The sequence below is a fragment of the Spermophilus citellus genome (genome assembly GCF_964194105.1).
Source record: "Spermophilus citellus genome assembly, chromosome: 11".
NCBI lineage: Eukaryota > Metazoa > Chordata > Mammalia > Rodentia > Sciuridae > Spermophilus > Spermophilus citellus.
Window position 1 is genome coordinate 93,722,077 of NC_138192.1, and position 17,383 is coordinate 93,739,459.

At 34.7% G+C, this 17,383-nt stretch overlaps 1 protein-coding gene across 1 annotated transcript in view; it reads right to left on the bottom strand.

Moving 5' to 3' along the window:
- The window catches only part of TMEFF2 (transmembrane protein with EGF like and two follistatin like domains 2), a 238,790-nt gene that overhangs the window by 4,130 nt on the left and 217,277 nt on the right, over positions 1 to 17,383 (bottom strand). Inside the window, exon 8 of the mRNA XM_081262368.1 lies at positions 1,694 to 1,817. Within this exon, the coding sequence (XP_081118494.1) occupies positions 1,694 to 1,817 (124 nt within the window). The remainder of the gene's footprint in view (positions 1 to 1,693; positions 1,818 to 17,383) is intronic.

The following is a 17,383-nucleotide window of genomic DNA, read 5'->3' on the forward strand; positions in this document are numbered from 1 at the left end:
AAACCAACCAAACAAAAACAACCAAAAACTCCCAAAGTAAAGCATTCTCTATTATCAGGAAATAATTTTTTGAAAAACCTTAAAACAAGAGGTATAGCAAGAGTTATTTCTTTAATTTGCTAACCATAAAATCATGTGCTGATGTTGATATTGAGGCGTTAGAACTTGTTAGAAAAATGTAATTATAGCTGGATGCAGTGTTGTGTGCCTATAGTCTCAGCTACTTGGGAGGCTGAGGCAGGAGGATCACTTGAGTCCACAAGTTCAAAAGCAACCTGGTCAACAGAGTGGGATCCCATCTCAAACTAAAAATGTAAATAAGCAAATGAAAAGAAAAAAATAGAGATAAAAAAGTAATTCTGATAGTGGCCTTATAGTTCTGTGAAACAAGCTCATGTATGATTCCTCTGGGAATGTATGTTGCCTCTCACTTACTCAACCACCAACCACAAGCTCAGGTAGAGATTTGCATATTAAAGTTAGCATTTGACAATGAAATGAGGAAACATTTCAGAAAAAAAATACTAAAGGGGATTGACTTGTCACTGACTTTTTTTGGAACTATTTTAGTATTAGACCTTGAATTTCTCCTATCTACATCCTGGAGTCTTGCTCTGTGCATCAGGAAGGGCTTAACAATGGAGACTACAGAGGAGAGTGGCAGCAGCAGATAATCTCTCCACTATGTGCACTCTGCCTGGTGTCACTAGGAGGCAGGTGATAATGCCTACAGTGTAGGAAAACCAGAAAGGAGGATAGTTCTGAGGTGGGGGGAAAGAGAAGAGAAGAGGAAGGGAGGGGAGGGAGAAGGGGAGGGGGCAGAAAGAGAGAGGGAGGGAAGAACCAGAAAGAATGTTTTTATGCATTTATGTATTAAAAATAACTATTTTGTCATATGTCACTTGTATATTGATTTCAATAAAATACATTTTCCCCCGTTTTGGCTTGTCCATCTCTGAAATAATTATACTATGTCCCAGATAAAATACTCAGCAGATATTTATAAACCAAATTCAGACAAGCGATTTCTTGTTTTCTTCCATTTTATTGTGCTTCCCTTTATTGTGTTTACAGATACTGTGCTTTGCACAAATTGAAGGCTTGGGGCAACCCCTTGTGGAGCAAGTTTTCTTTGTGTCTCTACTATAGAGGTGTGGCTACTCATCTCACTCTGCAAAGCTGTGTGGATAGCAGATCCATAGAAAACAGTAATTGAGTTCCTGGCAACACCAAGAATGATATTTATTAGGAGGTGAAGGACTTTTGAAATGATCACCTTCCCAAAGTAGCATTTACTCATTTGAAATATTTAATGAACAGCGTCAAGCACTGTTCTATGTTCAAGGAAAAGAGTGTACATAATAGTGAATAGCCTGTATCTTTAAGTATATTGTAATGTGCAAAGTACAATTTTAAATTCCACTAGAAGAGTGTATATTGCAATGTGTTACATGGTACTTGAGTGTGTAAGGCATACACATTTTATGGTTTCTGAGTGCACAACTTCCCTCTACACACACACACACACACACACAACGCACCTGCACATACGTGTGTGTATGTATGTATAAGAAAGGCAGAGAGATGTTCTGATGCTGATCATTCATTCAAGCAGAATGCCACCAAGCCTCCATAAACATTTAAAACTTAGTTTTACCTATACATTTTAAAAGTCTAGGAGTGAAAACATTACCTGCAAGACGGCTCCTGCATGTTGATAGAATGCTCACACTTCCCATGCATACAGAAGCCATTGTAATGTTCTGGACAAGGTATGTGGTGTTCTCTGGCACTTTCTTCTAATTTGTTAGCATTCTCTGTGAATACAGATAAAAGCAAGCATCCCCTGTAAACACTTTCTTTGCCTAGTAAGATCAACCAGTACATTAAGAAGCAAAGCTACAGTAGGCAAAGCTATTTAAAAGGGCACGAACTAAAAGGCCATGCTTCTGAAGAAAGAGGGAGAAAGAATTGAAAGACAGATGTCTTTACAATTGTGTTTAGAGATGAAACTGCAAAATTGCCCAGTGCTTTTCATGCTTTTATGCAATTTCCTACATCTTTAACAGCCAGTGATGTTTCTATGAGTTGTCAGACAGCTTTAATTTTCCTTGCTTAGACTGTACATTGATCATAAAATAATCCAAGAAGAAATATTCTATATTTTGAATTTCAAAGCCCAGCATAATGTTCCTAAGAGTAAATTGCTACAATACCTTGATACTTTCTCAGTGTGAGAGCTTAAAAGTTAAAATATGGCCATGTTGAATTGTTAAACAGACATTTTTCCAAATCAAATGCAAATTTCATCAAATGTATTCTTTGAAGCTTTTAAAATCTACTGGGAACATGAATTTGACTAATATCTATAAATTTTTTATTTCTAAAATAAAATTATCGAAAGAGGAAATGTTATTTTAGCATCATTCATGAAGATTCAAACAGTACATACTTATTGGATGCTCTAAGTATATTTTAGTGTATCCTATTTGACCAGTGTCAACAATGCTATGTGAAATTTAAACTTATAATAAAAGAAAACTTGTGTTCTTAAATAAACCATTTTCCTTGTTAATGTTTTGTTTATATGTGGTTTGATATTTAATTTTTTTATTTTTATCTAAATATGCGCACTTCATACTTGTAATGGCATCACCAAGTAGTCCTCTGATCCTTTATTCTTTCATTTATAATAGAAAGTTCTATCTTTTTAATTTCCTCTATAATCTAAGTTCTGATATTCTTGAAATTTTCTGCCCCCAAACATGAGAACTATGACTTTCCTGACCTCATTCTAGAGATTTTCTTCAACCCAAAGAAAATTTTCAATCTAGAGGAATTCTTCAACACCATAGTAATTGGTCAGCAGTAATAGAATATGGCAAGCTAATTATTATTTTTATGAAATGGATTATTTCCTATTATTTCCACATAGGGGTGTTTTTTTATTATACCGAATACTTAAATTTTCACAGGTAGTCATGGATGATGAACATTTTCAACAGAATAAAAATATGCCTCTGGCATTAGTACATCAGACAAATATATTATTTATGTTTAGGTAAAGCTATAAAATATCTATACATATTAAGACTGGATGCCATCTGCAAATAATTCAAATTTGAAATAAATTGTTAAATATGTTTAATGCTTTCTTGTGTAGGGTTGTTTATGTGTACTGTCATGATAAGCAATATTTCAAGTTCCATACCCAAACTTATATGGAATTTACTATATGCATGGTAGAGAGCTTGTAGATGGCATTTCAGCCATTTGTTTTTAATCCATATTTCTTTACGTATGAGGTTAGCAATATTTTGTTTACATTATAATATTTCTACATTGGTAATTAGCATTAAAGTGAATGAACTGCTTTCATGGAGAAGTCTATAAATTTATACAAAATTTGTTCTTGGTTTCTCCCCATTCTTTTAGCTTATTTTGGAATTTTGTGCATGGTGTTTTGGTAGCAAATCATACCTGTGGTAAGCAAACACAAGAACACTGCTGGATAAAATTTCCAACATAGGAACATCTGACAATAATGCAAGCAGAGCAACCATGGTATTAAATGCATCTTGCAATGACTTGTGGTCATTCATGAATCCATGGAGAAGACATGGACTCATTCTATGCCAGGCCAGGGGGCAAAAAGCTAGAGTAGTCTAACCATCCACCTGCTGTTGAAGGAAACTGTAGCAGTGGGGGTTGTTAATCCACTGCTGATGTAATGAGCCAGCACTGATTTTCACTCTTATTTCTGGATCTTCTTCCAATAACAAACTAGTCAACACTTCTAGTTAGGGTTCGTTAGTTACCCTTCAGTGCTTCTGCACACCTGCATGCAGGGGAATTTCCTCTGACTTCCCTGTATTTCAGTTATACATTGTCTTTTCAGTCATAGTATAGATTTTTTTCAAACACATCTTATTAGGGCTATTTTTCTTTCTGTCAGCTGCAAAAGAAGATCAAGATTTTTTTAACTCAAAATCCATTTTTTAGACTATTTTATTTTTAAGACAGTACCTCACCCCTTACTGACAGTTTGTTTCTGTATTTGAACCATGTCCACAATTATGAACTGAAATCTAAGGGTAAAATAAGAGCTTGTTTGAATGAGGTATTGCCTTCATGTGGTAAGAGCTGTATATATTTACAAAGTTTATTACCCAACCAGAAAGATCACATGGGAGGGGAATAGTTTCCATCATAAAATCTGCTAATTAGTTTACACCATTCCTTATGAGCTTGGAGTGCTCTGTTTTGCTGCTCATAGGATACTGTCAAATAAGAAAGTAGAGAGATTGAAAATAAATGAGTAGAAGAAATGATCCCTGGACAAGAAAATGAGGAGTAATCAATATATGTCAACAAATTTATAGTCAATCCAACCAAGTAAACCAGTTGATTGAAAACCTGAATATATAATCATTTCTAGTAATGCAATAGACATACTTTAGAAATGAGATTTAAGTATATTAAGGAGAAGCACAGAAATCTAATATGCCCAACAAATACGGGTATGGACCATGGTGAGTATTTGCCATCCTGAAGTTTATGGATAAGCAGGTATTCAAGCACGAATAAAGCATTTACATATTTAAGATTATATAAAAAATGATACTTTGGAAGCCTGCATGTTTCCTATAGTGGCTGATGATTTAGACATCGATTTCTCTGTCCTCTATTTAAAGAGGTTTAATGTAAGGGTTGAGCTCTCTCTTCTAAGAGAGATAGTGACGATGTTAGGAACTCTTCATGTCTCTGTTTAGAATCCTCAACCAGTTTCCTGTTTAAATGTTTACAAGTGGTTTGTTCTGAAAGAGATCTTGACCCTTTTGTGAGGTAGTTTCTGCTATGACTTGAGTTATTTGCAGCAGAACTCATAGGGCTGCATGGCCATTGCTAGTCAACTCCCGTCAAGTGCTGTTAAGTGGGCACAGCTACACATACTGTTTCTTCCTTGGTGCTTGCAGGGACAGAGACAGGGAAATCCAAAGAGACAGAGAGAGGGGGGCAAATGACAAAGCCTTACCTAAATGCAAGTCAGATATGCTAAGTGGGTACAAAGGGAGAAAAGACAGACTGCTTAGCACCTCAGACTTAAGTTAATATAGCTCAGAATGGGGTGGTGCATGTGTGCATGTGTACCATTACTCCTTTCTTTCCCCCCAAAGCTGGAAATATGATATTTAATCCATCAACTCAACATATTATGGATCAAAGCAGAGACATGACTGTGTGAAATTTCCCCAAAATTTTATTTCTAAAGAAAAAATATTTCCTTTTGGGTAATGGTTAGAGCTTGGCCAAACAAGTTTTGAAAGTCAAGTTATGTCATCTATTCTAGTGCTCTCCAGGGATGTATATCCTGAAAAGCCATCATGAACCAGCAAACCTAGAGTTCCAGTTTCAAAGACAGATGAGCTGTGCATTTTATCACTGTCCTGTGCTAGTAAGTGTTTTTCTCAGTCAGCCCATTTCTCTTGTTTCGGTGCCCTACTCTCTAGTCTTAGAATAATTTCACTTCTATGAAGCATACAACACGAATATCTTCTTCATTGGACAGTTCTGTGTTTGAGTTGATGGGTTCTGAGTTTCTGTGTATTTTCTTTGGGAGGGAACACAGGTGGTTTTCTTCATTCAGCCCTCTTTTTTTTTTTTTTAAGAGAGTGAGAGAGGAGAGAGAGAGAGAATTTTTAATATTTATTTTTTAGTTCTCGGCGGACACAACATCTTTGTTGGTATGTGGTGCTGAGGATCGAACCCGGGCCGCACGCATGCCAGGCGAGCACGCTACCGCTTGAGCCACATCCCCAGCCCGTCATTCAGCCCTCTTAGTTCTGGGGTTCTGTAATCTCAAACTTATGAGAAGATCAAACTTCATAAAGGTCAGAAGACCAGCCCCTACTCACTGCATGTTACACAGGGGAGACCTATTGTGGGCTGGACACATAATATTTTTCTGGTGACTCTCCCACAGTGCTTTCTTCAGGCTTTTCTTTTTAATGTACACAAATCCCCTAGGTTACTGATTCCCTAGGGACTGATTCTATGCAAAGATTTCAGATTAAGTTGGAAAGATCCTCAAAATGGAGGTAACATCAAGGATTCAGCGGCTATTTTAAGGAGTAGATTTCTACAGCACATTTTTAAGCATCTGGAGCTGTTTATTGGACAAATACGTTGTACAGTGAAGAAGTGTGTTTCTGCCAGCATTAAAAAAGACATTTTAGTACCATTTCTCAGAGATATTGTATGCTGTTACTATATAGTAGGCATGATTTTTTTCCCCCAGATTTCTAAATTCTTTGAACTCCAAAAGTAATACTTATTTTTGTTGGTAATATTTATTTATAATGCATTACTAATAGGTGTTTGTTAATATTTATTATAAAAATATTTTTATATCCTAGGAGAAAGAAGTATAGAAATGGGAATATTAGACATATTAAATGAAATAAATAATTTTTGCCTTAATTATGGGGACACTTTACTTTTTAAAAGGATGTGAAACATCCTAAATTTTGACTATGTATATAATCCCAACATTATAATGTTAAGTGATCATATTATGTATTGTTTTCTTTTGATGAACAAAATGTTTGTGGATCTAAACTCACTCATTAACATCATCCTTATAATTACATCACATTTTATCTTGACAAGCATATGTGTATGAATAGTACCGACTGATTTATTATCTTTTCAACTATCTTTTCCTGTAGATAAACAAAATGTACCATACTTTTCTAGGAAACCAAAACTTTCAATGTTGAATATTGATGTAATACTATTTTTTCATATTTCATGACTGTATAGGGAAACTCCAGTACTGAACTATTGATATTCTTGCCTCTATTGTGGTCAGTTGGTTTACCTTTTCCCTACTTAACTGCCCTATCTCCTAAGCAATTCAAAAATAATTTTATCTGACCACCTAGGAAAAGGAAAATATCTAACTCCATTATATTTACATTATGCCTGGGACAGAAATAAATTATGAATTTGAAGTAAAGTCATGCTTATCCCCCTCATTGATTAGAGTTGGTCTCTGAGAAGATATTCAATTCTTATGATTTCCTCTCCTTATCTTATCAGGTATAAACATACGAGGTGGCAGTAAAACCTCATATCTAGCTTGAATTGCAAGGGAAGTTTTTTAAAGATCAGAAAACTGTTCCTATTGAATAGGTTCTGAATGTAATGCAACCTGAGTTCTTGCAAACTAACGAATTCCATAATAACCTCACCTGCTGTCATAGTTTCTTCAAGGCATAGATGAGTAGATGAGAGGAGTTTCTCCTTTTTTAAGCCTCTAGGACAGAGACTCAAATAGAATGTGAGCTAAAAGTGACAGCCTGGCACAGGGGACAGAGGCATTTAAGGACACAATCAACTCTCAAGTTTTGTGAGCAGCAGAGATCCAATCATAACATTCATAGTTATTTAATCTCTGTTAAAGATTTAGAAAAATAACTCTCCCAAACAGAGGCCAAGTCCTTCAAATGCTACAATTTCAACATTTCTTGTGCAAGTTGAATGTTACCCTTTTTTAGAATAATAATTGAAACTACTTGGATCTGAAAATTTGTTAAGCAGTGGCATGGGTTGGGAGCAGTATAGATGTAAATGCAGAAAAAAATTCTTCTTATTCCCAAATGATAAGGCACTAATATAAAATGTGGAAAGTGTTAATCCATATTGCCATTTGTAAACATTCTTACTGGATATAAAATTAAAATAAAATGAAACAAAACTAATTTTCATGTCATTACATTCTGAAGCAAGGCATTGATGATGCCATCAAGAATTTAAATTCAGGAATTGCCTGAATTTAAATTGTAAAAAGTACCAAAATCTGAAATATATGTAGGAATTTGGGGACATGGTTGATGGAAATGCCACAATGCCAGATGATTATCTGCATCATCATTTATCATTTCAGTTTTTACTGGTAATACATGTACATTGATAAACACTGAGAAATCTGTGAAATCTTGAGAGAGGAATTTGTGTGTCATATTTTAACCTACAACATCCAAGTATAATTATTATAATGCAAGGATTTGGCATAACAAGGCTTGAGCAGATTTAGTTAGAAATTCTGGACCTCCAAAAAAATTTTAAAAAATTATTATTTTTGCTTCTATTAAGAGTAAAGTACGATAACTCTTAGGCATTTGCTCTATTATTTTGATTCAGAAAACCTCTGCCTGCCTTCGGATGGCAGTCCTCTTCGAATGAAGAATATAGGCCCCTGGGAGAAGCTGTGTTCTGCCTCCAATGGTCCTCTTCAAACTTCACCAGTCAAGAACCTATTAGCTCTCAGCAGTGGGTAACTCTTATGGGTTTAGAGGATTTAGCTTGAAGATCTTTTAAAAATACAATATTTTATGGAACTTTAGATGGTTTTGACAACATTTCGTAAATATCAGGCCTTGGGAAGAGGTAGAGATCTATGGTTCATTAGCCTCCTGAGAGTCCAGAGCTGGAGTTGCCTTAAGCTTATCAGGGGCAATTTGCTACAGCTTTCCCCACCGAGCTTTCACTGCAGCATCTCTTCTTGCTTCCAAGCTGTTCTCAGAAGACAAAGCTTGCTATAAACCTTAGAGAAAGGAAACAATTATGGGGAGCCATGTTATTGCCAGAATATTTCCCTTATTTTGTCTTGAACTAAGTCTACACATTTCTGGCCAAATTTATTTGCTTAGTGGCTAACCTGGGTGTCCTTTCTTATGAGTATCTTTGTTGTTCTGAAAACAACACTAAGTGACAGCAAAAAAGAAGCAAGGCACTCAGGTTCCATCCATTTTAGCTGTCTGGACTGTGGGAGTCCATCTGTTTTCTTCTTAGGCTATGTATGCAGAAAAAATGGGAAAATAATCAAGATAAGCCTTATCAGGTGACACATTTGTTTTTCTCTGTGACCTGAAGTTATGAACCCTCACGGAGTGAAGAGAATTGAAACTGGAACATTTACTGGATCATAGTGAAAGCAAAAAATTTAAGAAAAGAAAGGATCACACATACACACACACACACACACACACACACACACACACCACAATGGGTGTGGGGGAGAAAACTCAGTAATTTATTATATGAATACTTCTTGAGTCAATAATATGTGCCTATCCTGTGTTACATGCTTAATATACTATATCTTTTGTTTCTCAATGATTTTTCCTGTTGTCTTCTAAACACAGCAAAGAAAACAGGTTAAGTCAAGATGATTTTATATATGTGTGTATATATATGTATATATTAGGTATAATATATGACAATTTATATTATATATAACATATAATATACTATATAATTACTTCAGAATCCACAACAGGATTATCATTGTGTTAATACATAATAACATGATTAAAAAATATGTTCCTTGTAGTAGACCTCCTGAAGGTAGATTTGTAAAATTTCTATTTTGAATACTTTAAAAAACTAAAGCTCAAACAGCTTAAATTACTTGTCTTAGGAATTTACATAATTGATAAATAGAACTGAGGTGAAAATTGGGGCTCTTTCCAGTATAACAAGCAGAGCATGCATACAGTTAAGAACTTCCTAAAACACAAGACAACATCTAGCATCCATGTTTTAATTATTATTTTCCTTTTATGACTTTATCCCACCTAAATCCTATTGCTATTATAAAAGTTGATTATTTTCTTCTTTCTTCCTTTGATCCCAGGAGAGGCATCTTGTCTAAGGCCAAGTCTTTGTGAATCCCTTCTATGAAGGCTAGGACTCTTTCCATCAATTTTCCTCTTTCTCTCATGTATCTTCAGTTCTCTCTCAATTATCCCCACTCTTGTCAGCATTTAACTATGTTAAAATGTCTTCCTTCTTAAAATTAAAATTTCAAAACCTCTCTCAATCCATGTCCCTTGGCAGCCCTCTTGTCTCCTTTTCCCCTTTTATAGCTAAACTTCTTAAAATGTTGTCTCTGCTCCTTTTCTTCACTCTGGCACTATCTTACATTCATTCTTTAACCTGTGTCTCTCTGACACCCTTCAAAGAAACTGCTACGGTCAAGGTGAACAGAAGCATCTCTGTTGCTAAGCCCAGTAGTGTCTTCTCAGACTTCAACTGTCTCATTCCCTCAGTAATATTCAATATAGTTGACCACTTCCTTCTTTTAGAAACCCTCTCTTCTCTGGGTTTCCAGACAGCACCTACCTCTTTTTCAGTTTTGCTTGTTCCTTTATAGTCTGTTTTGTGGGCTCCTGCTTTCCAACTGATTCCATAAATGTTGATCGTGGCCTAAGATTCTTCTCTTTTTTACACTTTGAACTTTCTCCCTGAGAGACAGCTCATTCCCATCCAAGACTTCCATCATCATTTAAATTTCTCTGACTTCAAAATATTATTAGTCAGCCCAGACAACCTTTCCATAAGTGATCACACCTTTGTAGAGTTTCATATCTATTTACCAGGGCACTCACTGTGTCTCTCAGTGACCTCATACTCTTCAGGTTCTCCTCCCACTGCCTCCCCCAGCTCCTCTGCCCAGAATATTCTTCCATTCATTGACTCAAACCAGAAATTGGGGGTTTTACTTTCAATTTTAGGTGAGTAAATCACCAAGTCCTGTGATTTCTACTTCTTAAATATCTCCCCAATTTTCCTTCTCTACATTTCTACTCCTCTTCATTTAAATCCGATCATCACTACTCAGGTAATCAACAATCTTGCCTCCGATCTTACCAGCCTCCCCCCAAAACGATTCTCCACTCTACATCCTGAGTGATCTTCCTAGAAGAAAAATATGAATGCATAATTGGCTTTCTTCACCACCCTCCTACAAAGAAACAATTCTCAAATTATTCCTCATTATTCTTCAATGAATCAGATTTTAATATTACTTAGAAGACCATTCAGAATCTCAGCTTCTCCTTCCTTTGTCATTGTCTTGCATCCTCCTACACTTATGATAGGAAACATCTTTCTCCCTCTGGGACTTTACATATGCTTTGCAATTCTTGATACCCAGTACCTGCTACTCAATTGGTCCAAATCTTACTCATTCTTCTGGTCTCCTTATTGTCATTTTTCCTTTAAGAAGCTTCTATGAAGTTCTCCCCTGCCTCTTCAGTCTGGGCTCACTGACCCTCCTACTTAAAGCCATTTCCTTCTACTAACACTTACACTAAATATCCATCATTGTTTACTTCTCTGTGTGACACAATAGTTCAGAAACTCCTTTGTAAAGGCAGGTAATGAACCTGAGTTTTTAAAAAATACTGTTGTAATCTGTACAGCATAACACAGAAAAAAAAAGATAAATATGTACTTTTTTAACTGAAGCACTGTTTCTTAGGTTTCTCCACTGACATGGTTTCCCAGAATAGAGAAGCTGCCAGAAAAATATCCAGGAATCATAATCAGCAGAAAAAGTATCTTACCCTTATGTCCTGGCAGCAGCATTTTATATGTGAGGGTAGCATGTCAGAAAATGACTAGAGGGACAGTGAGATCTATCTCATGAAAGAATGTCTGCTGGAGAGTTTGGCTTCAGACTCCACAGAAATGGATCCATAAAAAGGGGCTTGGTTTCTTCTTTCCACAGCCTCTGGTGGGGCTGATAGAGAAATGAGCATATTATGTAGATTTAAAAATATTCCCTCTTGTAAGCATGGGTGGGTGATTCTGAAATGAAAGACTTATAACCATTTATATTTAAAGATTGAGGAATATGGGAAGTTTGGTTCTCCTAGGTGGAAAAATTGACATCTACATGTATGCATGTTGTATTGTAAAACTCACACTGAAACTAGTATCACCAAATGTGAATTCATAGATTCTAATCTGGCCAGTTATACTGTATCTCTGGTATTATCCAGAAGTAAGAAATATGAAACCTTTTCAGAACAATGAACCAGGAAACTTCTATCTAAAAATGAAATAAAACAAACTAAAAAACAGGCAAATCAGGGCTGGGGATGGGGCTCAAGCGGTAGCGTGCTCTCCTGGCATGTGTGCCGCCTGGGTTCAATCCTCAGCACCACATCCAAATAAAGATGTTGTGTCCGCCGAAAACTAAAAACAAAAACAAAACAAACATACAAAGAAACAAAAACCAGGCAAATTCAATTTAAAATAGAAACTAGAATTATAATTTATAAAAATTTTCATTTAGTTGTCTGCTTCTGAATCTAAACATGTATTCATCTTCAAGAATATTTTATAGATGATAAGCATCAAAACTATGAGTGCAGATACACTTGATGATATTACAATGAATAAGGCTGGCAATCAGGTTGGTTTTATGTAAAAGCACTCTACAAGAACTGGAGAACTTTAATCATTTCTTAAACTAAGGCACTAAGGTATAGCTTCTTACTCTTCAATAGGCTTTCATGAGCAGAGTGTTTGAGAAAAAGGACACTAGCAGTGGTGTATAAATCTGTATGGAAACTTTAAAAACTGAACTTCTGGAAAAAATAAAGGGAAATAAACAAAAAGCTTCATAAATTTAGTGGTGAAAGAACCTCTAGTAGCTAGAAATGTTTTGTATTATTTCAATGGAATATTTAAGTTTAATGTTGAACTCTTAATCAACTGCCTATTCTAGAAACTGTAGACAGCCACAGTTAGGATGCTATGCATTACTTTTTTTGTATGTCATTAAAATCTTCTATGGTAAAATAATAACTAAATATTTTATTAATTGTACTGGGTTGAATTGTGTCCCTTCAAATGTAGAAGGTCATGCGATGATGAAGGCAGAAATTAGAGCTCAGCTGCTACAAACCAAGGGACATAAGAGCCATTGGAACCCAGAGGAAGGCAAAGAACGATTCTCTCTTTGAGGCTTTGGAGGAAGTGAATTTCAGACTTTTAGCCTCTAGAACTGTGAGGTAATAAATTTCTGATAAGTCACCAGATAATCACACATTATTTCTAGTAATTTGTTATTGCAGCCCTAGAAAACTAGTACACTTACCATTTTCCAACCAAAGTCTTAAGTTGATGAAGTGTACTTTATAATAGTCCTTATGGAATCAATGAAAGTAAGTTGATAGATTGGTGGAAGCTGGCATATGACCTGAAAAGTCTTCATTTATGTCTATTTTCCCAGCATAATTATTAATAGTGTCCTATTTCACTTTCAAAGGATTTCTAATTTGAATGGTAAACTATGATTACCTGGGTTTAAACTATGTTAAAGCACTCATGGTTCATTGCACTTACAATATAAAAATTATGTTTTAAAGGTACTGATATGTCAAACAATGCTAATAACTACAGTAAAGATGGATTTTTGAGAGGAGAAGAAAATGCTTTGGAATGGGCTATGTTTTCTTTTGATTTATTAATTCACTCTATAAGAAATGCAGTCATCTTACATTGTTCATTTTCCATAGAACAAATAATGCTCCATTCTACCTTTATTGGAAAGAAGAAAATGATCAAAAGAGCAAACTAACATCAATGATCTTTTTGACAAAATAATTCTAGGTCACATTTGTATTGTGATCTCCTATATTAACTGTCTCGCATTTTCAGAATGTCTGAAAAACTGATGTTCATATGAAATTCTAACTCACTAAGAAAAAAATGGGAAAATTTATTTGACAATTTTTGTTTAAGAAGCATGGAAATTTAGAGTACTCCACTAAGAAAATTAGAAGATTAAATGTAGTTATGTGCAAATCTTGTTTGTTTTTTAACTTTCTTAATTTCTAGTCAGTGATATCCTTGAGCACAGAAAACTATTTCTAGAAATAGTTAAGGATGTTGTGTGAGGCTAAACGGTTTCTTTCCTCTTGGACACAATTTACTGCTTGAAATTAGTTATTAACTAAATGGTACTTTGTGGCCTCATAGTGCTCATTTACCTTTTAACAGGTCTAATACACTCCTAGTATATAATTTACACTCTCCAAGTAGATGGTTAGCCTCTCAAGAAATCAATAGGGGTTATAAAACATGTAAAAATTTGAATTTGGAGAAAGTCAAACACCTATTTTGCCCACAGAAGCAGAATAGCTCACATTTTCAATTGAGGCTTCCAGAGAATCATTTATCTTGAAATAGAAAAAGCACAAAATGAATACATCCAGAGATGGGAGTGGAGTGTGACATAGGTCCTTCAAGACTCTTCACATTTGCTTTGATTGATAGTGTGAATATCAATTCATAACTTTTGGCTTTTGCAATGTGACCATGTAGCCCTTTAGATCTTGGAAAGGTTAAAAAAAAAACATTTTTCTTGTCATGAAGTTTCTAAATTGACTAGAGTTTCATTTGGTCTGCACCTAATTAATTCATTAATTAAATCACTCACTTAAAAAAATACTCATTTCCTCCCATGAATCAAATACTACAGGTACAGGGTATGAGTAGTGAGTTAGATAAAGCTTCTTTCTTGAAGGGCAGTGAGAGAGAGTGAGATAGGCTATACACAAAAATAAACAGAATCCTAATATCTAAGTTAGAAATATAACATGGAAAAATAGGGTGTTCGGATATAGACTACTGGGCAGGATACCTAGTAGTAAGAGAGTAGGAGAGGTGTAGGGAGGAAGGAAGGATGAGCTAGTCAGGGGAAGAGCTTGTGGCTGAATGAACAGCACACAGAGGAAGACTCTACTCTGGGAAAGAATATTCTAGAAAATTGAGTTGTGGATACAGCATAGAAACCCAGGTAGAGTGGAGAGAGAGGAAGATGCAAGGGAAGATGCAAGGGTCTCCTTTCTGTGCAGAACCCTGAATGCCAGGCTAAGAAGTTTTGCTTTAATTTCAAGAGCAATGGAAAACCATTTGAATAGCTTTGAGCATATCTGACTGTTGTGGAAAACTGATGAAGGACAGGGTGCAGAGGAAGCAGGCAAAGCAAACAAGAGACCTGCTTAATAGTGTAAGTGAATAAGTCTTGAACCTGAATAGTAGCAAAGGAGGGAGAAAAAATACTTCTTTTCCACATATATGCTAGAAGTGGATTGAGTATGTTCCATGTATTGCAAAATCGGAGGAACAACTCAAAGATAACCTGGTTGTGAATCTAAATCTCCAGGTAATACCATTGTGAACAATGGGGAAGATGAGAAGAAATATATAAGGTCCAATATATAAACATGTCAAAAATCTCTTAGTATGATCTTTTTTATGGGGGGGGGATGTTGAAAATTCTGTTTATATTTGAGTATGTCTACAATAGAATTGATGTCAATTGGAAAAAAATTCATTGTTTAGTAATTTGGTAGAAAAATTATTGGGTGATAAAATGTCCTCCAAATAATATTAAGAAAATTCATGATTATTAAGTGGAAACTTATAGCCATTTAATGTCCAAAGTAGGAGAAAGGACATTTATAATAATCTACAAGGCACCTAGAGATGTAAATTTAAAGGCAAGATAAGAAATATCATGAAATGAAAGGGAATTTAGACTATGAAGAAACATCACTGAGGAATGCTTTTAAGCAAAGCATTTTCTCCTTTTTGAAAAATTTATCACAAGAAAATATGAGTTCTTTAAAGATAAAAAGTTAGCTGTATTGCTCTCTCCAATTTCCATTATATAACACAGGTCCTCTATTGGTCAAAAGATTATTAAATAATGTTACTATTTTTTGATTGCTTTATATTTTTCAAAGTGTTTTCAGTTCTCACTTTAAGACTGTAACACTTCTAGGAGGCTGTGTGTGTTTATGTGTGTGTGAATGCACACACACAAGCACATAAATACATCCACAAATATATACAGTAAAACACATATGCTTATATTTATGTATATACACTATACCAACATTTTTTCTTTGATAAATTTGGAGGTTAAAGCCAGAAATATACAATCAGTCCCGACTATCACACAGAGTTAAAGGCAAATAATTGGCTCGGAAACCATTTCTGTTTCATTTTATAAAATCTATTTTAAAATAGATTTAGATTTATAGAAAAGTTACATATAGTACAGAAAATTCTCATCTACCCACACCCATTCTTTTGTGTATTCTCATTTTTAATATGGTGTTTTCTTCAAAATGTTTCAATGGTAAGAAATTGTCTTAGAGTTGTACACGTAGAGTTAGGGGAAAAATGAAAGAGGCAGTCAGCTGGATAATTTCAGGCCAGAAAACAATTTTGTTTGAAAGGTATAGATAATTGAGACAGAAATGTTTTTTTTTTTTTTTTTTTTTTTTTTTTTTTGCCTGGAGAGATCCCTGTGATTGCCTTCCTCCTCCACTCGAGTCTGCAGGTGTAGTCATAAACATAGGTGTTTCACTTACTAATAGAAACGCTATCATTCAATGTGAAGAATGTGGTGTTTTTTTTTTTTTTTTTTTGAGAGGGCTAAATTGCTTAGCTCTCTATTTTTTTTTCTTGAAAATAAAGCACACTGGATATTTTTCATTATAAAAGCAATTCACATTGAGTGGTAAATAGTAAAAATACAAATAGTAAAAGGACAAGAGAAAAATATACAAACTTTACAACCTAAAGAAAACTGTTATTGACAACTTACTTATTTACATCTAGTATTTTATTATGTGTATTTTGGGGGAGTTCTGTGGACTTAGTTTGGACAATGCAGAGGCATTCTTTTTTATTTTTATTTTTCAGTTTCATTTCAGGCCACATCTATAAGAAGCTCTCACGTAGCAGTGATGTTTAGTTGCTCACCGTGGTTTATTCTAAGGAGGTCAGTTAGTCTATCTGGAGAGAAACTAATCAGTCTGAAGGCCACATCTTACGTGAGTTGGCTAGTGGTTGATGGTGTAGACACAAGAATTTAAGATGATATCACTAGGAGAAAAAAAGTATGAACTTTCAAAAACTAATTCATATCAAGAGCTTTAAAAGCAGATATATTGCAAAGATATTAATTATATCATTATCCCAAAAAGCAAAAAAAAAAAAAATTTGAAACTGCCTAGAGTTTTAGCAATCACATTGTAGTTAAATAAACTGTAGTGTAACAAAATAGTCAGAAAAAAATTATGAAGAATTTTGGTGACAGAAAATGAATAGGATGCTGACATATACAATATGTGGGAAATGTAAAAAACTGGCAAGAAATTCTCCAAAATTTAATAGTGATTACCTATAACAATATGTTTTTTTTACAATAAAAAATATTTACTGGTTGAAAAACAAAGATCACCAAGGAATTTTCATTTTTGTTTTTTGTTTGCATAACAAATAATGGTGAAGTCTTTAAGATTTTATTCTTACTTATCTATTTAGATTTAACATAGTCAGACTTTTCATTATTTATGAACAACCATTGTTACTAAGAATGTGAAGCTTTCTTCCCTTCCTTAACTTCTTAAACTCAGATATTCACCAGTTTTTTTCATGTTCATACGGTTTTATAGAAACAGTTTTTCTAGCTGCCAAAAAAGTCTGAGTGTATTTAAAAGGCTGC